We start from the raw sequence: 27,671 nt of genomic DNA, 5'->3' as shown, positions 1-27,671 counted from the left end.
CACACTACAGGTAGTTTATACAAGTCACTGATTATTAGTTTTACTAAGATAACCCTGATAAAGAGTTCGTACACACCATTCTCAAATACAGCTTTATAAAGATTGAATTAAAAAAAAAGTCAGAAGAAGCTGTGGTTGTGTGCCCTTTACGTTTCTTAAGCTGAAACATAATATAACCTTTGTTGGCTTCATGTGACAGAACATTTTGTGGATTATGTTTCTACTTTAGGATGGCAGGCGCAGTGAAATGTATGATCTGGTCTTACTTTTATCTTTTATGTCCCACATTTGATTTGCTATGAATCAGATTTTACAGGTATAAGAAATGTATTCTGGAGTTCAAAGGTCATGATGTAAAGGGGCTGTTGCACAGTAGTTCCTCCTCTCTCCTGCATATTTTTTGAAAAACTTTTTACTGATAAAATACAAGGCATTACTCCAGTTACAGGAGGAGACTGCTATTTGACAGTCTGCTCTGCAGGAACATTTCCAGGGACCTAGAACCCATTTGCGGGACCAGGGACCAAATCAAGAAGTTAATACTGTGAAGGTCATAGTTTCTGGTAAGCTGGTACAGTATTGAAGAGTTTTTATTGGTCCAACACAATGGATCCTGCAATGTGTGTACAGTTCTCGTCAAAGAGTATCAGAACTAATTGCCACAAGTAACAATTCAGAACATGAAACAGACATTACTTGTACTGGTAAAGATTATAGTTCAAAGGACTTCTGCTATTGTCAGCTTGTCAAAGGTTGCATATGGCTGTGAGTAAAGTGGTTGGGTACAATTGATTTAGAAACTACTCGAACCAACGGTCCAATTTCATATTATCAAGCTCAGTCAATAGGTCATGTTGTTAAGGGGGCGTTCCTCCTCTCTCTTGCATATTTTGGAAAAACACATTTTGACTAATAAAAAAGGATAGAGGAAACAGCAATGAGGATGTAATGAAAATATCCATCTGTTCTCCTTTTTTAGTCTATCTTCTTGTTTTGGCATCCTACATGAATATGTAATGCTGAGGTGCTGCAGCCCAGTGAGGCAGACGTAAACAGTCCAGCTCCTCTTCCTCAGCGTAGCTCACATTCACACGTTCCTGCTGTAGCTGCAGCTCAGCTGCTAGCTGCTGCTCCTCTGGGCTGTACCATGTCCGCTGAACAGGGGTCCTCTAGGGTTTCAGAATGTCCTCGCAGACACACGTTTTCCCCCCATCTGCTGCATCGCATCCATTTTTTACTGTCCATCCCCCCATCCTCCCCCCTTAGTCCCATATGAGCTTCAGGCTCACCATCTCTCAGGGCTGTCAGCGAGAGACAACGCAGACTCCTAATACCCTGCACCGCTCAGATTTCACTCCCCCCTCTGCTTATAGTACAATCTGATCATTTCCAGCTTGCGAAGGGAGCGGAAGAGAGGGAAGGGAGAGAGAGTGAGGGAGGGAGGGAGATGTTTTGAGCTGGTTTGCAGGAGAGAGGTTGGCCTGAATGTTTTCTCTCTGCTCTTCAGAGGCATCCAGGTGAGCTGTTTCCTCCTGGAAGGTAAGAGGAAGGCTGAGATTGGTGCTTATTTTGTCCTGCATCCCTTGCCATTCCCACCCCACCTCCTTCTTCCTTTGCTTCGGGTACATGGCTTTTGTTAGCTAGTGGGTGTGTTTGAGCATGAGTAATATTCCCCAGATATATCTGACACACGTAATGTGGTAAAAGGCGATGTGCAGGCAAGACGGCATTTGTGCATTTATAGGGCAGATATAGATTGTAGATACCTGCATGCACGGTAGTGTACGAGTGTGTGTTGGGTTTTGGTTTGGGGGGGGGGTTAGGGTGATGATGAGCTCTCATGCTAGCATGACAACTTGAAAGAGGATGGCCCACATAAGTGTCGTCTCAATGGTGAGGATGTGACGAGAGACTGGGGAAAGGAAGGAAGTAGCGGGAAAGGGGGGAGGCAGTGTGTGAGTACGTGTGTGTGTGTGTGTGTGTGTGTGTGTGTGTGTGTGTGTGTGTGTGTGTGTGTGTGTGTGTGTGTGTGTGTGTGTGTGTGTGTGTGTGTGTGTGTGTGTGTGTGTGTGTGTGTGTGTGTGTGTGTGGTGTTTAGATGTATCTGCAGCTTTTGGAACAAAGTCTCATTGCTTTTCCTGAAACAGCATCAGCACTGTCAGCCCCCCCCCCCCCCCACCAACATCATCACTACCACCCATCCCCACTGTGCTAATAGGTAGCATTTCCGTTGTGGTAGTGAAATGGATGCTGATGTTTGCTGGTCTAATGGATGGGAGGCTCTGCTTAGCATTTCCTGCTCACTCTACTTTCTACCGTCCTACTTCAGACACATCTTGGTGGGTTGGAATGTGGGCAGTGTGGGGAGGAAGAGGAGGAGAGACGGGCCTTTTACCCTCAGGATCTCATGGACGCATAGTGAGGCTTTCTGCAGGGCCATAAGCAGCTCTGTAAGAAAGAGACACAGAGATGATAAGAAAGGTGGGCTGAAATAGGAGACGGACAGTTTTAGGGTGTCATGTGGATAAGTGTCAGGATACAGGGTCAGATTTAGAGTAGTGTCCTTACTGACAAACAACAACGATTTTCTTGGTAGATCTTCCAAACCAAAATGTTTGCCTCAGTAAATACATTAATGTAAGCAAAGCATGTCTTTAAGAATGCTTTATTATTTGATTTATTTTCAATCTTGCAAAACCTTCCTCAAATTTCTTTCATTTTGTCCTGACATGGCTCAGTAAGCATTTGTGTGACAGCTCTTATTTCAAGTAGGCTGCAAGAAGAAGTGACAGTTCTTGGCCTAACAGTTTTCTCTACGCTACTTACAAACATAGTCGTGTAAATTGTCATCTGATCACGTCTTAAAGTCAACTTGTTCCATTCTGAATGGAAACATTGGAGGTCCTCCACTTTGCTGCTTCCTGATTCCTCTTTTGGAGCTTTGCGTCTTCGTAGTCTTGATGTGATGAATCGCACCAGTGGATAATGAAATGTATACTTTGGACATTTGGACTGGGGTCACCTGGAAAGAAGTCATGGTGTTGTTTTGTGGAAAGAATAGCTCAAAGATCATTATGGCCTACAGTCACAGCTCACACCAGGACCACAAACGCTGTTAAAAGTTGTCCTGATTGCTGGATTGTCTTGTCTTTGGATTGTATAAAGTTACATTTTGCCAAAGTGCTATTTGACAATCTGCACAGCAGGAACCATTTCCAAAACCAAATGTAGATGTTTAGCCAGAGTAATTCTACTGTATTAACAGGAGTAACCTGACAGACTTTGCAGTATTTTAGAGTTCTCATTGGTCCAACACAACCCTAGGCAGAACTATGTGTCACTGTGTGACCATTTTAGAACCTGGAACAGACATTACTTGTACTGGTATGAACGTTAAAAACAAAGATTGGTAGTTTAACGGACATTTTGCCTGCTACTGAACGCTTGTCAAAGGTTAGGACTATGAGCTTTGATCAAAGAGGTTGGGTGCAACTGATCGAGACACTCCTCAATGTTGACTGGTGGTCAAATTTCAAACTACCAGTCAAAAGCAGGATTAACTTTCCCAGACTAAAATCCCATTGTGAAAGCTCAGCTCTGAATGCACAGCGTCTATGTGAGGCCTCCAATATGTTTTACATGTCTCTGTAGGGGTTACTACTAACTGGAACACTTCAGATAAGTGCTGGCTGCTGGAGAGGTCAGGATAGTGTAATAGCTGCATAAAGGTCTCTCTCAGCTTACATAATGCTTTTATTCAGATGCATTTCCCCAGAGATGGAGTCAATGACACACAGTGTAATTTATATCAAGTGGCTACACAATAAGGTGTTTGCATAAGAGGCACTCGTGCTAATGAGTCAGCAGTGAATGCCCAATTAGACCTGAAACTCACATCCAGTTGTGTTGTGCTGATTTATTGTGGACTCGGTAATGTAACATCTCTACATCAGACACCATAAGCACTGCATAATGATCAACCAAACATGTGCAGGTTTTTTTACGTTTAGGCTTTAAACATGGCACTATTGGTTGGTCGAACACTTTGATCTAAATATCTCAACATGATGGATTTACATGAACTGTTAGGATGTTCATTGTTCTAAGATGAATACGTTTCTGCCACAACAAGGTTCACAATTTAACAATATTTAAGTTTATTGCCAAATACTACAACATTTACTGTTTTCCAAACGGCCTTAGCTGTTCTTTGTGTTATTGCTAATGTTAGCATGCTAGACACCTAAACTAAGATATAGCGAAACTGGTAAAGGTTATACCTACTCATGATTGTCGGTATGTTGATTTATTTGTGTGCCTCAGATCTGTATATTGGTTGAGTTTAGAGGGAAACTCCATCTTTTTTACAATTTAGGGTTTTATTAACAGGGAGTACCGGAACTATTTTTAGACCACCAGAAAAGTACATTGACCATTGGTACTGGAAATGTGCCTTATAAGTAAAAAGAAATACTTAAAGGGAGAGTGAGTACGATTTAGTGTCATATAGTATTTAGGTTTGAGATTCCAACCAACTAAATACCCCTATCCTTACATTTCTGTAAGGAAACAAAACTGTGGTAACGAGCCAGGTTAAACATGTAGGTATGACCATGGTATCTTTTCTTCACCTTGCTCAGAGGCCATCCAAACCATTAAAGCCATTAAATGGGCTTCTGGTGTTTAATCTGTTTTTCAAATGTGTAGGAGAACTTTGGTGGCATTAAGCCTTTAGTTTCAGCCTTATATTAGTTTGAGGCTAAGAGGCTGTCAGGGCTGGAGAGCAGGGGGGGGGGGTGTGGAGGCCCGTCACAGCCACTCTCCTGAGTGACTGTGCACTCATAAAGCCGGAAGTCCCGGAAAGCTAGCCAACTTTGTAATTTATACGTCAGTGCTTTTTATACTCCAGAATCCCAATCAAATGCAATGGCAGCTGGACTGATTAGGAGGTGGAAGGCCTGGCTGAGTCTAATTGGCCGGAGTGTCTGCTGGGTCTCAGACACCTCCGTCACTGTGGGAGAAGAGGCCGGCTGGCACTGGTTTGAACTGTGAATCTTTTTTTACAGAGTTACAGATACTGACATACATGGGAAGAATAACAAGCAACTACACTGTAAAATATCGAATCGAAATGGTGAGTGAAAAGTATTTCAGAGTCACGGTCCAGTTTGTGATCGTGACAAAGCAAAATAGATGCCTGTATGATACAGTTTAACAGAACATAAATTACCTCTGACATCCTTCAGCATCCTGATAAATAAATCCAATTTTAGTGTGCCTGTGGACAGAAATAGGAGAGGAAAAACTAGCTATATTTACCGAAAACCTAGCACAGAATGTAACCATAGTCAAAAAACGTAACTAGCTATTTTCACCGCAAGGCTCCGCGCCCAACCTCGTGATGAGTAAAGAGAAAAACGCATATCATGTCCAGTTCAACTGGAAACATTTGAATTCTCAGAACTGAGGGGCAAGATGTGGCTCAGGAGGTAGATTAACCCAACATCCAATCAGAATGCCGGTGGTTTGATACCCGTCCTAAGCGGTCACATGTTGAAGTGTCCTTGTGTGTGTGAGAGTGTGTTCTTCTTCTTGTGTATGGTAACCGCTGTCTCTGATTGAATGTGGGTGTAAATGGGTCAATCCTGACATTCATTTTGACTGTTCACTAACAGTTTACACAAACAAACTAGGGACCTGAAACTTTCTTCAAATAATTATTTTAAATAGTCCACTGGGTAGTTTGAACAGTTTGAATCTTCTAGCATTTTGAGACTGTAGATCTCCCGAACAAGACGATGGAGAAGAGTTGAGCTAAACCTTTAGCAACTCAAATACTAATTGGGTAATATTTTCTTTGTAAAGTCTTGATTGGACATACAATGTTAATACAACATCACCTGCTTTATATAAGCCATTTTGGCAAGGATGAATTGCTATGTGTTACGTTATATCCCAGTCAGATAGTGATGTTGTGCCGTGCATGGCTTAGCTCGTCTCTATTTAAGCTACCTTCCCTCTGGGTAACTGACAATATAGCAGCATGCATCAGGGGCGTGGACTTGAGTCATACTGGAGTCGCACATTTGATGTCTTGTGATTTCTCTTAGACTCAAGCCTTTTTACCTAAAACGTATTACCTTTCCCCAATCTCAGCTCCCCAACCACCCAAAACATAACTCGTCTATTAATTTCCCTTCTTTTCTTGATCAAATAACATAATTAATTCAACTTAATTAATAATTATTAATGAATTAATACACTTAAAGGTGGGGTAGGTAATTTTGGAGAAACCAGCTCGAGTGCGCTAGAATTTGAAAATACACAACCGGAAAAAATCTGCCACTTCCTTACAGAGCCCCTCCTCCAACACACACAAATGCGCACATGACCAATGAGGGCACGAGATAAGTTTGTGTACAGATGGAAGGCTGACAGGCAGGTAGGCCATCCAGTTATTTTAGCCGGGCCGGCTAAAATGATTGGTCGTACTTTTTACAGTACTACGGCTTCCACAGATGACATTTATTTATGGATTTTTTGTCAAAGCACTTAAGATATTCATTGCTATCGGGATGTTAAGAGCATTCCATGGAATATAACAAAAAGTGTATCTCGAGCTGGTTTCTCAAACTTACCTACCCCACCTTTAATATCCTTGATCCCCTTTGTTTCAACCAATCTGAAAGCATCCAATCAAGTTGCAGAAGAGAAACATGAATACTGTTACATTACTGAGTGCCAAAATAATGCTGAGGTCAAGAAAAAACAATTTGACTTCATTAAGAAACAGGCCAATCCACACGTAACACTTACTTAAGACTTGCAGAACACTGACCTCAAACTCAAATGGTGTTGTTATTCTATAGTAGATCCTGTTGAAGACTCTCTAACATATCAATGGTGCAACATGCTTCAGAAACACACTGTATTGTTTTCAACCATTAACGATTACCTGTAGAATGTAGTTCATCCTCCAGCTCCAGGTGCTGTCCATAGGATTTCTGGGGATAGAACCCTGTCAAATGGTTTCTATATTTCACTAAATATTGCATACACCTATCATGTGAGGGATTCCATGTTGTGCAGTGGTGATGATGAACGTGCAGCAACAAAGAGACAGTATCTGGGGCATCAGTTAGCTGAGGGGATATTTATTCCACCACATCTGTTCATTAAGGCTGGTGTTCAAAATGATAAAGAGCCACAGCAGCAAAGTGACTTTGTCAAGAAGCCAATCCAACTCAAGGATATTTGAAACTAGGTGGTTCAGTGCCAACATGGAAATGACTTTGATCCATTACCAAATAACTCCTGAAATATATTAAAACTCACTGATTTATAAATCACATTTATGCGTATCTGTGTTAAGACACTTCTCACTGCCACGGTACAGTTTGTGAATGTGAACATATACCATATTGCCCAACGATGAGATATTGAACAGTGACAAGAGTTAGTGTGTAAAGAATCAATAGATAGAAAGGTAGCTCAAGAGAAACGTTCCAACCCTGCAATCAGCTCAATTATGTGAGAGTAGAATTATAATAAAAACATTCAAACCTTTGGTATTCTGATTACAAAGGGAAATATTTTTGTGTGAAACGTTTATTGTCTCATATTTAGTCCAGTCAAGTTTGAGCACCCTTTTCTTCCCCATGTTTACAGCTATTAGTGTTGGCATTGGGGATTATATTTGATTCTAAGAAATATGGTATTAAACCTAAATAATATATATTAAATATTAAACTCATTGTTTTGATTTACAGCCCACAACCTTCCTGTTTGGGTTCAGTCCCACGGCTCTCATCATACATCAACTGCAGCACCAGACACAGACACATATTATCAGTCAACAAGTAACCTCGTAACAGGATGACACAATATATTTTACATTTATTACGCCCAACCCTTAGGTTGCCCTATGGGGCTAAAGAGATTCCACCACTGACCCAAATACACCACAGACAGACACATTTAAAGTGATCAAATCTATAGGATTTATTACAATCAAAATCGAATCCCCCCCCCCCCCGTCATGCAGCTCGTTGCAGCAACACAGCACACCTGGGCAGACCTACTGGAGGGGAAAGGCACAGGAACACATACAGCCGTTACACATGTATAACATTTACTTAGAAACCATTTAACAGTTTAAAGACTTCCCAAATATGAATAAAAGTTAATTAGTAATAAGGTTGATAAATCATTTATGTGCGCATTAACAGTTAGCTATGCTTCTTGGGCTTAAGTAGCAGGCGCTGTAACCAATCAGCTACAAGTCTAGAGCAGGCTTTCTGAGTTAATGAAGAATTACTGTTAATAGCTGTTTGGAAAAGATAACTTGAGGTAGAAGACGTAAAGTCATGTCAAATACTTTCCTTATAGTGATAACATCATCAACAACAAATAATAATGCCGGTATAACATATTTGTAATATAATATATAATAATATTTCCGCCTTGGTAACTGTGTTGCATCATACATTAAATCATAAAGAGTAATAAAAAAAAGCATAGTTAACAATTCATATTTGCATGGTAAAGGATTTATATACCTTTTAAATATGTATTGTTGCTTTAAATGTGGTACTAGCAAAAATCATTGCTTACTGTTAATAAATGCTCAATAAAGAAATTCAAAAGGACGTAATTGTCGCTTAAGATCCGATAACATCTAACTAGCTAGCATTAAAAAGGTTAGTTAGGATCAAAACAAATACACAATTGGTATGTTGGTTGAACATAATAAATGAGTTTGTAATATTGTTATAAACAGTTAATAACAAACTCATAAGTAATAAGCAGTCTTTAAAGCGTTACGTTTCTTATAAATAAGTGTAATCTACAAATGTAGGTGTTGATAAACGTTTATTTACATTTTTATAGTCTGTTAGGGTTAGGGTCACATACAACACAACAATAGGACAAACAACTTCTTTTAACTAATGCTTATCACTAGGACACTAACAAAAGCCTTTTTGGTGATGGACAAGATGGACTCTCACTGTGTTTCAGGACACACCAGCTATGTTTGGCAGTAAACACACACACACACACACACACACACACACACACACACACACACACACACACACACACACACACACACACACACACACACACACACACACACACACACACACACACACACACACACACACACACACACACACACACACACACACACACACACACACACACACACACACACACACACACACACACACTGTATATATGCCTCTCTAAATGCTGAAACAAAGAGGAGGATGAGGTGTTTTTTCCGTTCTTGGCTCTGATGTGTCGTCTCTGTCGTCCTGAGCCCAGGATGATGAGCAGCGAGCCGATAGCCCTGCATTGTCTCAGTGACATGGAAAAGCGTTGGCACAGTTAATATGAGTTTTCAGAGCACATCAGTAGACTTCATGGCTGATTGCCTCTTGTCATCCTTCAAGCTAATGTCTTCACTAACTACTTCTCTGGAGACGCTGCATTAGCCTGCCGCTGTGCCTACCTTTCCCATTACTGTACGGATACTCTAGATAAGATTCATCTTCAATGATCCCTGGTGGGCTGGGGGGTCACTACAGAAGTACATAATTCATTATAGATAGGAAAACAATACAGTCTATCATCCTCTGTTTACCTGTGTGTATGAGTGTGTGTTGGTATTGCAGGGTGGTGGTGGCGTGGGCGTGGGGGGTGGTTGTAGTGATTAAAGAGGTTGTCCTTCAACCACAATCGATACGGTGTAATTGCAACGGAGGGGTTTTCCTGTCGTGGTAACCCTCATCCAGAGGAAAGCCAGGGACCCACAGGCTGCCTTAACCAATGAGCAAAGTCTTCCTATCACACTGAAGAAACTGAAACGCTGACTATAATTAAATGTATTATGTCAACACATGTCACATAACTGTATTAGGTTAGTTGAAAGCAATAATATTTAGTTTAAATAAAAAGTACATTAGATTCAACTTAATATTATTGATTTTAAAACCTAAAACAGTTATGTCACATGTGTTGACATAATACATTTATTTAAAGTCAGCGTGTCCGTGTGCTTACGCTCTTAATTGGTATAATTACATAATCATTTTCCACTTTAACATACAAATAGTTACCTAACCCATGTAATCCTAACCCTAAATGTTCTTTGGCACAACCTTATGAACAATTTTACCAGCATTGCTTTAAATGTATTTGTGTTTGCTGTCACATTGTTGGAGTTTATATGTTAACAGACATTTAACTGTAGTATATATTTGTATCCTACTTCCTTGACTTGTTGAACAAATGCATGGAAGAACAGCATGCAGAACATTGATGGATTAGTGGTTATCCAAAGTGACTTCGAATGGCTATAGGCGGTTTCACACCGGAGTACTTTTCCCCGTACTTTTCCCGTTTTGTTCCGATAGTTCCCGGGATTTTGCGTTCACACCAAAAATAGAACTTAGTTCATGAGAACTTTTACCCCCTTTTTAGCTGCTGGGACTCCCAGCAGCTTCTACTGAAGCCAGTCCCCAACTCCGGGGACTTCCGGCCGGGGACTTCGGGTGGCAGTATACGCCGTGAAGTGGTTTGCGGCCTGCCAGTAAACCCAAAGCAGAAGAAGAAGAAGTGACGTCAGCGGCTTCATTTGCCTAATCCTCCCTCAGGGACTTATTCCGGTGTGAACGCAATCTGCTCTTTAGTTCCATGGGGGTACTAAGTGCTGGGAACTAAGTGCTGGGAACTAAGTACGGCAAAGTACTTGGTGTGAAAGCGGCTTATGTACCAAATTGAGGGGTTTTTTTTGTTAGTTTTTATATGGCCAGTGTGGAGTTGAAACAGGTGGGTCTTGACTCTATCCGACAGAAGATGTGTACATCTTTAGCGGTCCTGATAATAATGGGAGCTGGTTCCAACATTTTGGAGCCATTACATCCAACAGCCATGTTTTATTTAACCTGTTAAGCCCGAGAGACCCCGGTACCGGGGCACTGTGAAACTATGAATGTTTTATATCCATGTAACGGGAAGAAACTCATCTAACTGATCTTTTTTTTTTTTTTTTTTTAAATAAACCCACAATGCTAACGCTGAGCCTCTGAATTAGCAACAAGCGAAAAATGCTAACAGATTACTGCACCGAAAATCACTCACAAAACCTTATTTTTTATCTTTTCTCCACATCCATGACATCGATTCACATCGTGAGGTAACACAAAATCGAAGGGTACCCTCATTATCACTGAATTATACGAAATCGCGACTTTATGAACAAAAACAGACATCAAAACATGTGGCGCTAGGTAGCTTAAAATGCTAACATTACCTTGTCTCTGTAGTCTCTCCAAAGTGGTCTTCAATGGCATTAAAACGATAAAAACGCTGCTGAAGTTAATCCATAGGTTAATCCAATGTGTCTGTGTCACTTTGAAATGATTTCTGATAATCCATGAGCAATAAGACTGCTTTTCCGTTTCTAGATGTCAGAGCGAGAAACGTGTGTGTGTGGGGGAATCCCCCTTCGATTCTATTGGTCAAACTAGCAGTGAGGAAGTGGTGAGTCGATGGGCCAATGCGAAGCAAAGTGTGCATAATGTAGTGTATGGTTTAAACCGGGGTGTCAAATTCAAGGAATTCATTTTATGTGGCCCGCAAGAGCTTGCAAAGAATAAAATAAGTTTATTATATGGTTACATGCCGCTTTACAGAAGCACGCTGCCATTTAAACTACATGTCCCACAATGCATCTCATTTTGTGACATGCGCACTGAAGAGACTCACGGACCGTCCACACAGCAGCGTTAAAAAATCTTGAAACGCTTCTGCCCATTCACTTTGAATGGGGTGACGTCACTTTGCCTCACTTTTCGCCGAACTGCATTGTGGGCAGGCGAGCGGAGATTTTCAGGATTTTCAGGATTCAAAGTTGAGCAATGTTCAACTTTTGAAGCTGAGGTGGAAGCGTCAGCCAATCAAATCCCGTGTATGCAAATCTGACAGTTCAAGCGCTAGCCAATCAAACCGCGTGTATGCTGGGAGAGACATACCGCAGGTCATTTCCTCATATTCCAAAAAATGGAGGAGAAATTAGCGGTAGGGAATCACCCGGTGCTTTATGACCAGTCCCTAATTACCTACCGGGATATAAACCGGAGGAGCCAGGCATGGAGGGAGGTGGCAGAGACAGTGGTATGTTTTCGCCTGTTTGGGGAGTTTATATCCAGTTTACTTCAAACTTTTTTGCTTCGTATGTCGGGGGCGGGAGATTCATGTGATTGGTTGTTGGTGCCTTGCTCGCAAAAAATCCTCAAGCTTCAGATACGCCCACCTCCAAGATCTTTTTAACGCTGCTGTGTGGACGGTCCGTTACAATCATTTGCCCTAGACTTCTGCTTTCAGACGTAGTTAATTATGAAGTTATTACCCTATCTAATAATAATCCAATGCAGAGGCAGTAATGTAGTATAATACATTATTTTATATATATATTATATATTTATATATTTTTATATGTATATTTGTATAGTCTTAAAGTTACAAGTTACCCTTTGAGTGCAACCATAATGCTGATGTGGCCCGCGATGAAATTGAGTTTGACACCCCTGATTTAAACACTTCCTGGAATTAAGAAGGACCCGATCCATTCACAGCACCATCGGCCAGTAGCAGTGCCCTGAAGCAGATCTGTTTGTTTGCAGTAGTTTAGGACAGTTGGTTGTCCGGCAGAAAGACAGAGGTGCTGTTAACAGTCAGGTCGTGGATGAGAGAGTCCTTACCTGAAAGAGAAAGCTTTATGTTCAGGTTGAGCTTTAAGTGGTTTGCAGACATCCACTAAGAGATGTCAGGCAGACATTCAGCATATTAATAATTCATAATAAATCATTTTACCTGAAAGCAAAAAGGTTGTTGAACTGCTTCAGGCCCTAAAATCTGACGGCTCACAGAAGGCAGAGTTACAGCGGCAGCAGGCAGAGGCCGAGCACTCCTTCCTCTCAAATATAAAATCAAAAATAGCACACGTTCTGAGTTCTATATGAAGGATGGTGGATAAATATTTAAGCAGGGGCTTGTTCTCTTTGGTTAACAGTAGCCTCCCACAGATGTTGCATTTGGAAGTTATTTTGTTCAGTGCTTTTAACCGCTGTGACGCTGAGTAAGCTTTCTCTACGTCATTATCTGTCTTTGCAGAGGGCTGTAGGTTTAGAAATCAGAGTTTATATAAATAAAGACAAGGAATTTAAGATTGAATAATGGATTTATTGGCCATTGAGCTCGAGTCTGGGTATTTTACCAATTTAGAACCCGATCATAAATGGTACTGGCTACAAAATCTGTTCCTAAAGCCAATACAACCTTTGCATTTTTCCAATTTCTAAGCTACTTTTTAAAAGATCTCCAAATGCTATCCTAGTTATCTAATATATCACCCATAAAGAGCAAAGGATTGGCGCTCTTACATAAAAGATTAGGATTTAGGAGTTAGGATTAGGATTTTGTGCGTTTTGTCGAAAAGTATTTGCCAATCTGTGTATATATCTACCTTTGCGATAATCTTCATGTTCATAGAATGATTCATGAAGACTGGGCTGGCAACACAACACCAAAACCAGATGTTACAGTCACACACCTTCAAGAGAATCAGTATTTCCTTAAGCCTTGCTGAGGTAGAGGTGTACTTTTGCACTTTCTAGGAATATATACAGTTTTATAAACTGATTTTTTTATGCTAACCCTAACCCTAACCCTTATGCTAACCCTACAACTCAAATCAATATACTTTGAAATGAATCTAATACATTGAATTACACCTACAGTATCTCCGGACAAAACATCATCTGGTTCACGTATTGCAGTTGGTTAAAGTTTCAGAGAGTGGTAGGACTTTCAGAAACTCTTCATAGAGTTTTGTTAAACTTCCGCTGCCTCTGCTCAGTACTCTTCTGTCTGGATAACTGGAGCCCCTCTGATGGCAGAGCCTCTGAGAGAGAACACAGCCGTGATGAACATGCAGTATTGATGCAGTGCAGTGTGATCGCTCCTAAATGACGCTGTTTGTTTTTTGTTTATGTTCTGTTTCAGATGACAACTGCTGTCACTGAGGACTGTCTGATATGGGCTCATGTTTATGACAACTCTTTTTTTCCTCCTACATCTTGTGTATTTTTTGGCCCACTTCACATGCATTTGGTTAGACATATTATTCATGTTCTTTCTGGAACACCTTCACTTTATTTTGGTGGGAGACAACAAAGGGATGTGGTGCATTAATACAGAAAAGTGCACATTTTAAATTCCAAATCATAAAATAACCTATTGTAATAATGAATATATCAAATCCTAATAACCCTAGTTAAAACTGGTGACTTGATTCCTCCACCAACTATACCTATTTCAGCTGAGGGTTTTACTACGCTGTTGTTTACTAATGTTCATTCTGTGAAAGTTAATCAACAAATATAAACTGTGTCCTCTGTAAACAGCTCTAAGACATTTCATATAACTAACAGATTGATAGATGTTGACAGTTTTACATAAACCTATTATAGGTAACTGATAAATAGTTTGAATGTAATGACTGTTTCTGAATATATTGGAACAATGTAACCATTAGTGTGTGCTTAATACATAGAATGATGACTGTCTGGTACACTGTTAGAGCAGAACAATTATATATAAAAAACAATCATGGGGGCAACTGCATTATTTTATCTGATATTGTTCATGTAACATATCAGCTCATGTGGGAAGTGTGTTTTCATATGCATTTCAAAATAAGAATAATGTAAAATAATACTGTAGTAAACCACAGCATCAATAATATTTGCTATCAGAGTTTTCCATGTTAGCATGACAGAGGAGGGCAGTGGGAATAACTCTTGTTTGTCCAATGAAACCCGGCCCTGTTAAAAAGTCAGAGACTGCAAGACGACTCCTCCCTGTGTATTCAAGTAATTAGAAGTTCTTCCTGCAGGGGAGCCCAGGCCTAAATATTTAATCTGGAGGGAGCCGTGGCAAAACATGTCATGCCGCCTGCGTCTTTTGTGTCCGTTACACACGGTCCGTGGAGGGGGAGCCGCTGGTGGGGGCTTTGTTTCTGGAGATGGACGGGGAGTGTGCACGGCTCTGCGTGGGCCCTGCAGGAGACAATCTGTAGCATGGCTGCTCAATTGAATGGGTGTGTGTCGGAGATGTGTGTATGCAGTGAAGCCGACAGAAGCTGTATCTGTTTTGATCAGAGAAGAGAGAGGCAGATGAAAGGCTGTCTTACAGCAGAGAGGTAGAAGCAGGGCTCCACAGGGAGGAAGAGACCACGACTGATTGAGATTAAAAACAGGATCTGGAAGGCAGGGGCACTCACTGACGATCGCAGATGGATCTTCCTCTTTAATGCTCTCTAACGCTTTTATCTTCTCTCTGCTCTTCCGTCTTGACAGATATGTGTCACAAAGATGTCCACACGCAGCTGCCAGGGAACAGACTCTGTCATCAAGCCCCTGGACACCATACCTGAGGACAGGAAGGTGAGAGTGCAGCGCACGCAGAGCGGCTTCGACCCCTTCGAGAAGCCCGTCAGCCAGGTGAAGAGGGTCCACTCGGAGAACAATGCCTGCCTCGCCGCCAAGACCACGTCCGCCAGCAAGGAGTCGCCCAAACTGCGCCGGCACTCCAGCCCCAGCTCTGTGAGTGCTGCACACCGTACACACACCGTGAACACACAGGAAGACTGCTTTCTGTTGTCTAAAGCTATAGTAGAACAGAGTGCTGCACACCGTGTACACACTGATGTAGTTTGAAGCTGAAGTAGAACAGAGTGCTGCAGTGATGACGTATCCTATAGGCCGACCCTGAAGTTAGCATCGCCAGGGCTCCCTCAGCAAAAAGCTGTGCTATTGTTCTATTGGAATATTGCAGAAAATGAAGCTTTGGACATATTCGGATGTATTTTGTGTCGTAGAACCAAATGTAGAAATCTTTTCAGTTTGTGTTAACCACAGACTTTATTTCAGACATTTAAACAGAAACACATTCAAAAAAACGCTGACTAATTCATCATAGATTGAAGAAACAATTTCTGCAACACTCGATTGATCAATACTCCAGCTAGCCTTTAAAGATCTATCCTCTTTATCCTTATGTGAGCATTGTTGTGTAAGTACACCATCTGAAATCGGACACCTGATGATAGAGTCCTGTGTAACATTAGCAGAACTAATATTCTGGTTACAAAATGATAAACATTTATTGAAGTTAAGTGAGCAAAAGCTCCCCCAAAAGACGTCTAAAGGAGATGAAAAGTTAAAAAGCACAGGGAAAGTAACCTCCCTCCTAGGCAAGGCAAGCTCATTTATACAGCTCCTTTCAACACAAGGCATTTCAAAGTGCTTCCAAAGTTGAAAAACATTAATAGCTTTAACCTGTTAAGCCCGAGAGACCCCGGTACCGGGGCACTGCCGCAACATCTTGCAGGAAACAGTGTCTGAGGGCATGTTCATTTAATAAACTATGAATGTTTTATATCCATGTAACGGGAAGAAACTCATCTAACTGATCATTTTTTTTTTTTTTTCAAAAGAAAACCCACAATGCTAACACTGAGCCTCTGAATTAGCAACGAGCGAAAAATGCTAACACCTTACTGCACCGAAAATCACTCACAAAACATAACATCGTTTCACATCGTGAGGTGACACAGAATAGATGGACACCGACATTACTACTGAATTATACGTATTTGAGACGTTATAAGCAAAAACGGACATCAAAACAGGTGACGCTAGGTAGCTAAAAATGCTAACATTTTTACCTTGGCTCTGTAGTCTCTCCAAAGTGGTCTTCATTGGCATTAAAACGATAAAAACGCTGCTGAAGTTAATCCATAGGTTAATCCAATGTGTCTGTGTCCCTTTGAAATGATTTCTGATAATCCATAAGCATTAAAACTGCTTTTCCGTTTCCAGATGTCAAAGCTAGAGATAGGTTCACTCTGATGCAAAATTACATGCGCAAAGCCCCCACCGTTTTGTTTCACAATGAGTGTGTGTGGGGGACTCCCCCTTCGATTCTATTGGCTCTAACGGTCAGAAAGAGGTGTCAACCATCAAAATCGAGCAAGGGGGGCCAGAGATATGGAAAATCCACCCAAATGACCCCAGAAGTGGTTTCTTTTTGCTAAATCTCTCCAAAAAGGTCAAATGTCACTTGTTTTGCATCAATCTTGATACAGGGTACTTATTATATGTTGTACTTTGGATTCCTAAAGCTTTTAGTCTACCTTACCATCATCCAAGGGTAGTTTTCACTATAAGTAAAAAATAATTTTTGGACGGACACTATAATTTACAGTTTTTTACTATGTAAAATCTGAATTTTCTTTAAAATAAAAAACATCTATATTGATTCTGACTTTTCTACATCCAACTCACAGGTTTATCATTACTTTGAGAAAAAAGATTATTAATTTAACCCTTTTAGAAGGGAAGATATGGTCATTTGTTCTGGGAATGTCATTTTCGAGCCTGAGACCTGAAAAACAGGCTCAGGGCTTAACCTGTTAAGACATGTTTCAATAATCCAGTCGAAGAGTTGTCCTTCTGAGTCTTAAATGAATCTATTTCTAAAAAGGCTCCCGGCATACAGATCTCTACAGTAACACACATCTCTACAGTAACACACATCTCCTCACACTCATCTGTCTGCTTACAATCACTTTCAGTTATACATGCTGAGTCATGAGATAACTGACCCATGACTCTGTCAAGGGTCACTCACTGAGTGGTCACATGGCCGCTTGTGACTGGACATATCCCAAAGAGATGACATCATCTCAGCTGCATGCATGTACTCGGCTCCGGCACATAAGGCATGGTATTATCTATGGAGAAGATTCAAACGTTCTGTTCTCTTGGTAATCATCATTTCAATTACAAAACCTTCTTCCAGGATGACAGACACAAACTTGATATCATACAATTACAGAACGTAAAATCAGCAAATTATAGATTGTTATAATCCCCTCACACCCGGCAAAAACGTCTCAGTATGTAATGTTTCCCAAAGGAAAGAAAAAGGACAGAGCAGGAGAAATATGAACCGTACCGATGATGGAGTATCAGTCACATCAGTGTGTGAAACGCATTAAACAGTTGTGCCAGGGTTACCATGGAAACTCAGCTTGTAGTGCGGAGAGAGTGTGTTGGTAGAGATGGCGACTTTTTCTAGTAATTAGTTTATTTGTTGGGGAACTTTCAAAATGTGTTTAAAGTATTAAAATGGCAAATAGGCAGAGATACCATATGACCAGTAAAGCAGGATTTCAATGATTTCTAATGTTGCATTGTCCTAAATATTTCATTATCATTTTTGTGTTTTTCATAATAAAACATTCTTATTGCTTGAAATAATGCAGTCAGAGCAGCCTTTACTTTCCGTGTCCAAGTAAAAGCAGGCTGGATGTACACAGATCACATTCAATATAAAATATAATGTATACATTATTAATGGAATAAAATCCTGCTGGAAACAATGGAGGCGGGGTTAATCTGTATTTAGATGCGAATATAAGTGCATTTTCATTTACCCATTAACATGCTCCTTAGTCATTTAGAGTAGAAACAGAAGTCAAAATACTGCAAACAGGTTTTTACACTTTGCTGGGTCAGAAAAGTGTGATTCAAAGTGCACTGAAAGCTTTAAGGGGGAAGTGTGCGGCTGACAAGTGTTCTACATAGCTTGTAGCAGTCTTTTGTATCTTCTCGCTGGTTGATTTTAAGCATTACTGTTACATATTGTTATGAATAATGGCAGACAAGAGACAGATAAAAAAAAGGCTTCTTGTGAAGCAATATGAGAAATGACACTTTAAATGGACTACATGAATCTAACCGTAGGATATATGTTTTAAACACTGCACTTTAAAAGTTATAATTGATGAGGCAAAAGCCTGCATAAGGCTGTTACCATGGTTTTCAAATTATTTGCATAAATATACATATCTTACACAGATGGCTTAAGATCTCATCCACCATCCACCTGGATCTATCTTCATTTTGTTTTTATTTATATATACACACTATCCTTTCAAAAATGTGGACTACCTATGTTGTAAATGTATTATCTTTTTCATTTACACACAACATCTATTTCACATTTGTCCGTCCTGATCCTCCTCTGTTGCTCTCCCCGAGGTTTCTTCCATTTTCCTCCATTAACTGGGGGGTTTTCTTCGGAAGTTTTTCGTTGTCCGATATGAGAGTCTTAAGAGAGAGAGTGTCTTTTTTACAAACTGTAAAGCCCCCTGAGACAAATCATTTGTGATATTGGGCTTTATAAATCAAATTAGATTGATTAATTGATCGTCCCAAACAGTGGATGGATTTAAAAGTTGATTAGTTTGTGAATCCCAGGTCAGGGACCTCACTTATAAAGCTTTGCGTAGGATTCACATGGGAAGGTGGCTCACGTAGGACAAAGCAAATAAATACGCACAAAAATATTCCGATTTATAAAACACTGCGTACCGGCGTAGGACGTAAGTGTGGCACGTCCTACACCTGTTTCCCTTTATAAATCACAATCAACTCGAAATGCGGCGCAGCTTTTGTGGGCTTCACGTAACGCCCATATTTGCCTATAAATAGTCAAAGAAACGCCCCGTATTAATATTCATTTTGACTGACAGCATGAAGGAGATCGCAGGAAATTATGACAGAACAGCTAAAAAAGACATCTCACAGTGTTTCTTAATGTCAAGGAAGGATGCTCCAGAGCCACTATTTCAAGGATGCTACGTCATCGAGTCCCGCCGAAGGACTGTTCCAATGTCCAGGCTCCTTGGAATTCTACCGAGCCCGGCGTCCTTCGTAGCGAGAAATGTCGAGGCTGCACATCTGTATCCTCCGCGGTCTTAAAATCCCCACAATGCTTTGCGCACGGACCAATTTCCAAATCTTTGGCGGAAATTGCGCTCCATTTAAGGCGAGGCCTCGCATATGACGCACACCTGCACACCTGTTAGCCTGTTCACCATTCTTCGTTTTCCGAGGCTAGGAAGGATTCTTGCCTCGCTTCTGAAGGAAGTGACTCGGAAGACATGTCCTACCAAGGAAGCGTCCTCGACATTGAGAAACACCCCGTGTCAGATTTTGGTTCTTTTGGGGAGGTCGAGACAAATCACATTGTTTGGTGGATGCAGTTTGAACCAGAGTAGCAGCATGGAGGTCGGATCTTCACCAAAATAATAAATAAGTGGTCAGAAAAAAGTTAATGACAAAAACAATACACATAACCTTCCTCAGGCAGTGTGTTTGTGCCGGGGACAGGAGATCCCCCATGATGAGAAACTGTAAGAAATGATCGGGGAATCCCTCCGGAGTGGAGTCATGACGACTGGATCTGAATTATTTTCGTGGTTTGTGTTCCAGCTGTCGATCAGCTGTCGATCAGCTGTGCGCAGCGTCTCCACTGCAGCCCGTGCGTCTCAACCCCCCCGCAGCAACTCTATATCCACCAGTTAAAGGAAATAAAACAAATGTGTTGAGTTATATCAGCTGTTGTAGTGATCACTTATTAATATACTGGGTTACATAATTCAATCAAGGAACTACAGGTTGGGGGTATTGTTCCGCACGGACACTAATGCTTACTGTACCTCCGGGGTATATACTGTGTCCTCCTCCCTTTCGCTTTCTCTTCTTCCCGGGCTGCGACCCGACAACATGTGGTTTTCTGCTGCTCATTAAAGCACCACTTTTCACCTTCGATGCACCGCCTCCGACTCCTATCTCTCGGCACTACATTATCACGTCGGGGTCACCAATGTAGTGCCGAGAGATAGGAGTCGGAGGCGGTGCATCGAAGGTGAAGGTGAAGAGAAAGCGAAAGGGAGGAGGACACAGTATATACCCCGGAGGTACAGTAAGCATTAGTGTCCGTGCGGAACAATACCCCCAACCTATAGTTCCTTGATTGAATTATGTAACCCAGTGTATTAATAAGTGATCACTACACTGTACAATTGACCAAATATGGTGTTCTTAGTTTCCATACCTCCTGTGTTTTACGAGCGACTTAGCAAACGGCATAAAACATGATAGTATATAAAACCATGCTCGTATCTATACAACCTATAGAAAAGCAAAACGGCCTCAGTTTAAAGTAATTCTATCCTTCTGTTTACCGCATCTTTTATGAGGATACATTTGTTAACAAGAGAACATAATCGAGGGGTGATCAATAATATTTCCGTATTTATTTATTTATTTCTCCAAGTTATGTTTTTGTGTGCACTGAGGAGTCTCAAACAGGCGTTTGTTTAATCATTTTAAGATTGGCTTTAATTCTTCATATTTGATAAATGAGAGGTAACATGATATTTATGGTATTCTTTCCACATATTTCTCTCCATTCTTCCTTCTGCCAACGGTGTCGCAGTTTCTCGTCTCTCCCGTTTTTGTGCGTACCGCGTACGGATGGGTCAGAGTTTGCGTGGAGGACCGCACATTTTCCCATCAAGTTTGTTTTTTATAATTCGCAAAGATTGCTTAGAAACTGGCGTACGTATCTTTTGAGCGTACGCACCGTTTATAAATGAGGCCCCTGGTGACAGTAATCCTGTGGTTGATCTGTTTTCCTTCAGAACACAAACAGCAGAGTCTGAGAGGGGACAGAAACTCTGCTTTCATTCTGTCTCTGGTCCCTACCAGTCAAACACTCCATGGTTCACTGTAACCAGACCTCTCAGTTAGGGAGTGAAAGGACCATTAGATCATCTTCATCTACCACATCAGTGCTCTACACGCATACGTTTGAGTAGAACACATTCATATTTCCCGTTTCATATCAGTGAGCTTTGAACACTTAGAGCTTTGTGCCTCATCTCCTCCCAGCTGTTACCTCTTTCTGTCGACTATGAAAAGTTATGAGCTGACAGTTATATGAAAGCAGTCTTCAGAGTTACATAAGGACTTTGTGAAATTCTCCCTCCTCTTCCTCACTGTCATTACACCTCCCTGATGATGCAGTGAGGAGCCTCCACATTTGAATATCTCTTAAACACTTCCTCGGAGACTCTTCTTATCTGGGTTACTGAATTCTTGCTCATGAATTACCTTCAAACTTTTTCTTTTTTCCTCAGCCTACAAGCCCCAAGTTTGGAAAGGCAGACTCCTATGAGAAGCTGGAGAAACTGGGAGAGGGATCCTATGCTACAGTTTACAAAGGAAAGAGCAAGTAAGTAGAGTGGGGTCACGCCTGATCCCCTCCCTCTTCTTTATTAGAGCCCCTCATATTACATTGAATTATACAGGAGCAGCACTGTGACTGAATGAGTTCATTACATGGAGCAATAACAGTTACACAGTGGAGTTTTATATCAATAATGTTTGCCATCTCATAGTCCAATTGTGAATCTGGAAATGTTGAGTACCCCAAAGTTGCATGTTAGAAATGTATAGTAGGGTACCCAGCACATAGAAACTGCCGGATGCTAACTTGCATATGTTTGGCAATTTGCACAATTAGCATAAGTTGTGTTTTATAGCATGAGTTACCATTATAGCCTATGAAGACAATAGTTTAAAAATGGCTTGGCTGATTTCAATTTTTTTTTGAATAGTTTTGGGGAACTAATAGAGGATGGGTCCATTTCTGACATTTTTCAGGATCAATAATAGCAGATTTAACCAGAAAATGCCAACATTTGTACTCTCTGTTGGCTGAATTTTCTTTTTAAAGATTTGGCCGATTTGGAAGATTTAGGGGACTGCATCATTTGGATTGGACAGATTGCTTATTTATTTGAAAAATAATTGTCCACAGATAATAATTTCCATCTTGTGCTCTCTATATCCAGTGGCCGCAACACAATCAGCCCACAGAGAGGACACATATGGCCCCTTTCTGGTTAAAACTGCCATGTTTGATCCTTAGATTGTCAGAAATGGATTCAGTATCCTCAATGATCCCCAAAACCACTCACAAATTCTCCAAATCGGAAATCAAAGTAAACATATGCAGGTTAGCATCCTGCAGTTTTTATGTGCTGGGGACCCTACTATACATTTCTAGAAATAAAACGTTGGGGTACTCAACATGTCCGGGTTCACTATGCTGGCAACTATTACATGGAACAGCAGTAACAGTTACAGTGTGGTTTGATATCAATAATGTGTCTCCTCTGTAGAGCTGCTACAGGATTGATGCGTCTGTCCATTGATTCAGTTGTAATGTTCCACTTTTTACGCTTTGTGCTCTCTTCCACATTTCTCTAATTACATTCTAGAACTTGCACACAGTGTAAATGTATGAAGCTCCACAGACTGTAATCTTCTAAGTAATGATGTTATTCAGCGTCGCTCTTCAATACAACACTTCTGATTGCAGTTGTAATCCTGCAGCCTCACTCCACTGCTGCTAAATTACATTTCATTGACTTACCAATCTTTGCTGTTCTCCGGCTTCACAGATTTTAATAGATTCTTTTTTCATGTCACAAGAAAACTCAGGATTTACATATTGTTTCCATGTTTCAGGGTGAATGGGAAGCTGGTGGCTCTGAAGGTGATCCGTCTGCAGGAGGAGGAGGGGACGCCTTTCACCGCCATACGAGAGGGTGAGGGGGTGGGCGGTGACTGACTGACTGTGGGAATGTATTGAACACTATATTGAGAAAAGGGCTATGGACTAGTAGGTGGAATATCTCCTGAAAATACAGTTACAGTCAGTAATCCTATTACCTTTCAATATGTGTCAAAAGCAGCCATCTCCATAATTACACAATCAGAGTTTTGTTTTAAACTGGGTTTAATTTCACCATTTCTGATCGAAATGAAAACAATATATAATTTAAAGGTAGGGTAGGTAAGTTTGAGAAACCGGCTCGAGATACACTTTTTGTTATATTCCATGGAATGCTCTTAACATCCCGATAGCAATGAATATCTTAAGTGCTTTGACAAAAAATCCATTAAAAAATGTCATCTGTGGAAGCCGTAGTACTGTAAAAAGCACGACCAATCATTTTAGCCGGCCCGGCTAAGAAGTAATTTAATAAGTAAATTGTCCAATATAAGATTAAATAATATAAAATATAATACAAATATTGATATCACCAGAAGAAGTAAAACATTTGTATAACATTTATATATATATATAATTACAACAATTATTTTTTGTTTATGTTATAATGCATTTTACAATGCACTTTGAGTGTTCAGTATTTAACGGATGATCTAAAATCAAGGTCATTTACAACATTTCCAATTTTGTCCATTACTTAACTCTAATAATGATTATTTTAGAGTGTAAGCATAAGTGAAAAGAAACCTGCCAAATCCAGGAATAGTGTGTACCTATTTCCAGTAGAACAACACTTGTTTCTTGTATTGTCCAGTGCAATCTTTCTGAACTCAGAATATAGCCAATTATTCTATAAAATAATTGGACAGGTCATTTTATATTTCACTTGTTAAAGACTCACTAGGCGACAAAAATAACTTGATTACATGGATGTTTTTACAACAAAAATAGATATTTAACTACAATTGTTGGTTTCAAAAATACTTAAGAAATGCACAGCGCCCATAGTGGACCAAACCGTAACTTAACTTACATGTGTATCCATTTGTTTGACATCCAGTGATCCACCAGTGGTCCCTTTACATGTCTGTCAGCAGCACAGAGTGTGTGTGCAGCACTTGATGCTATCAGTGTACCGCCTGAACTGTCAGAAGAAACACTCACCTCTACACACAGACTGCCATTAGAATTGAAATGAGAATATGACCTGACACACACACACACACACACACACACACACACACACACACACACACACACACACACACACACACACACACACACACACACACACACACACACACACACACACACACACACACACACACACACACACACACAGTCCATACTCTCGTTATGAGAGGATCAGAAAGCAGCTTTGAAATTGAACTAATTCAGCAATGACTGAGCAGGAAGCTTGGAGCGCTGAAATGGGAGCAGCATTACAGAGTGCTGCTGTTGAATACACTCAGATTGGGTGCATATGTGGGGGGGGGGGATCTTCAAACTGATGACAGAATCTTTGAGGTATCTGTAGCACTAACCCCTGCTGATGTGATTTTTAAAGAACCTTTAGGTCCTGGTGCAGGATGAATGTATGCATGAGCCTCCATCCCTCCCGTGCCCTCGGATCAACCTTGTCTCTGATCATTTAATCACATTGGCAAATGGTCTAAAAATCCCATTCTGCCTTTTATAAAAAGAGCACCATTATGCTGCTCTCATATTCTCATGAAACTTTCCCCTGTAATGCCTTATTGTTGTCCGATGTCTTCGGTCAGTGGTCTGTTATTTTCGGTAATTGCCTCAACAAGCTTTTAGTGTATTGCTCGAGTCTAATTACACTTCTTATCCTGACAAGTTCAAGTAAAGTAGCCTCAGAGTGGTGGGGTGTTTCTTACAAATAAATGGATGAGGGTGCAGTAAAAAAGTCCTTCAATGACTTTCCAACATTTTCACAGTCTTAGAATATCATTAAAGTTATATTATTTAAATCGCATTTGATTTCCCTCACATTTTTTCAGCAATAACCATTCAACTTATTTCTGTTCTGTAATTACCTTTCAACAGTATATTATTCTTCCATATATTTCTAGAGTATTATCTGCAGAGCCCAACTTGTCAGTGCAGGACTGACATCACACACTCTCAGAAAACATGTACTGAACATGCAGTAAGTCGCATGCACACATTCTGGGTCAAATAGAGGAACATTTTCAGTATTGAATTTGTTTTCCTGGTTTAATTTCTGAGCAGCTGTGGAGTGTTTGCTGCCCCCAGTGGTTGATCATTTCAAACCAAACTTATGCTCCAATTGTAAATAAAACACACTTTCCATTACAGCAAGCTATTACAAGGACTGTTTGTAAAGGAGTGTGACTTCAGTGAACTTAAAGAGAGTGAATTGTAATAAGAAGGGACTCCATTTTCAATAAAAGCCAGCCACCCTAATGTCGAGGACCATAGTTAACCCTTAGATGCATAAGTGGGTCTTTTTTGACCCGGTGAAGTGGTATTCTTGAAGTATCTTTGTAATTAAAAAAGATTATCATTTCATATTCCAGCTATTCCTCAAAAAACATGTTTTGGATATCATGCCATTCAAATTTTAAATTTACATTTTAAGAAATTCCATAAGTGGGTCAAAAATGACCCCCATGCATTTTCTATGGGATCCTCTGGGAACCTTTGATTCTTATCACCTGTTGCTGTTAGGAATACATTCACTGTAGACCACACAGACCACATCACAAGTGACACCTCTCAGGAAGATTATTTTACACAGCAAGATCTGATACCTGTCAGTATAATAATAATAATAATAATAATAATAATAATAATAATACATTATATTTGTATAGGGCTTTTCAAGGACTCAAAATCACTTTACAATATAAGGGAAGGTTAGGTTGGGGGGTATAGGACTATCAAACTTGATCAACCGGCATGGATTGATGGAGGGTGGGCTATGATGAGTAGACAAGAGGAGAAGAGATGAGTTTTGAAAAGGGACTGGAATACTGCGAGGGTCTCAGAATAGCGGAGATCTTTCCATCAATATGTTCAAAACGTTATTTTTCTAAATGTAAAAAAAATGTTATGTTATGTTTTACATAAATATATTTAGTTTTATTATTTGCACAGACTGTACTCCAGGTTTAACTCTGAAGTGACTCACATGTGAAAGTCTTAGCGAGTCCGATCACACGTAAGACTCAGTGAGCTTTAATTAAAGTCTTCCCCCCCCACACCATCTCACTGCTCTACTTATTAACAATGTCCATTGCATCATAAAAGTGTTGACAAATGAGTGTGAGAACTCACAGCCTTCCTTTCTCAGTTTCAATCTTTCTTAATCCCCTGTTTGCGCAGCGAGGCTTAGGGGGGGCCGTGTAACATTCTAACGATGCAGCTAATGAAGGCGTGGATCACACACTCCTCTGCTCACACACACACTCCTCTGTCTCACACACACTCTGTCTGTTGTTCTCCGCAGCATCCCTCCTGAAAGGCCTGAAGCACACAAACATCGTGCTCCTGCATGACATCATCCACACCAAGGAGACCCTGACGCTGGTCTTTGAATATGTGGTGAGTGGTCCACTGATACCCCCCCCCACAGTCTGGTTCACTGTTTGTTCAACACGCAGGGGTCAGAGGTCACGCTCATGTGTGTCTCTTTAGCTTGACTCTATTCACCTCAGTGTCTGCTTTCAGTTCTTTATAATCTGCCCACAGAAAGATGAGCTCTGGATATGTAGATTTCCATACTTTTGTTGATTAGGCACTTGAAGAATGTTAAAGCAGTCTGAGCTGTTTTCCACAGCAGCCAGACACAGCAGAGCAGAGTATGCCAGGCCTGAAGGAAGTCAGCGGGCTTTGAAACACATTTTCGAAGTGGCCAAATGGTGGAATTACAACTTATGTCAAGCATGTGATGCCATGTGCCCCGAAAATACTTTTACGATTAACATTGAGATAATATGTCTTTAAATCAGCACATGTTATGTCACTATGTTCCGGAAATAAACAAAGGAGTCCAAAGGAGGCGTTTCAGGCAGGGGGGAGTGTGTGGGAGAGAAACTCCCTCTGGAGGGAACACAGGG

The 27,671-nt window shown here is 40.6% G+C and overlaps 1 protein-coding gene across 2 annotated transcripts in view; it reads left to right on the top strand.

Moving 5' to 3' along the window:
• The window catches only part of cdk14 (cyclin-dependent kinase 14), a 202,754-nt gene that overhangs the window by 55,854 nt on the left and 119,229 nt on the right, over window positions 1–27,671 (top strand). Inside the window, exons 1-5 of one of the 2 annotated variants that reach the window (XM_034115629.1) lie at window positions 1,411–1,539; window positions 15,426–15,671; window positions 22,124–22,218; window positions 23,520–23,599; window positions 27,062–27,156. In XM_034115629.1, coding sequence (XP_033971520.1) covers window positions 15,441–15,671; window positions 22,124–22,218; window positions 23,520–23,599; window positions 27,062–27,156 — 501 coding nt within the window. In that variant the 5' untranslated portion in view covers window positions 1,411–1,539; window positions 15,426–15,440. Of the gene's footprint in view, window positions 1–1,410; window positions 1,540–15,425; window positions 15,672–22,123; window positions 22,219–23,519; window positions 23,600–27,061; window positions 27,157–27,671 lie in introns of those variants that run through there. The other variant, XM_034115628.1, reaches the window with a different exon arrangement.

Source organism: Trematomus bernacchii, unplaced genomic scaffold, assembly GCF_902827165.1.
Source record: "Trematomus bernacchii unplaced genomic scaffold, fTreBer1.1, whole genome shotgun sequence".
NCBI classification, from domain to species: Eukaryota; Metazoa; Chordata; class Actinopteri; order Perciformes; family Nototheniidae; genus Trematomus; species Trematomus bernacchii.
Note: the sequence above shows the minus strand (reverse complement) of the source record. Positions and strands in the feature narration are given on the sequence as shown.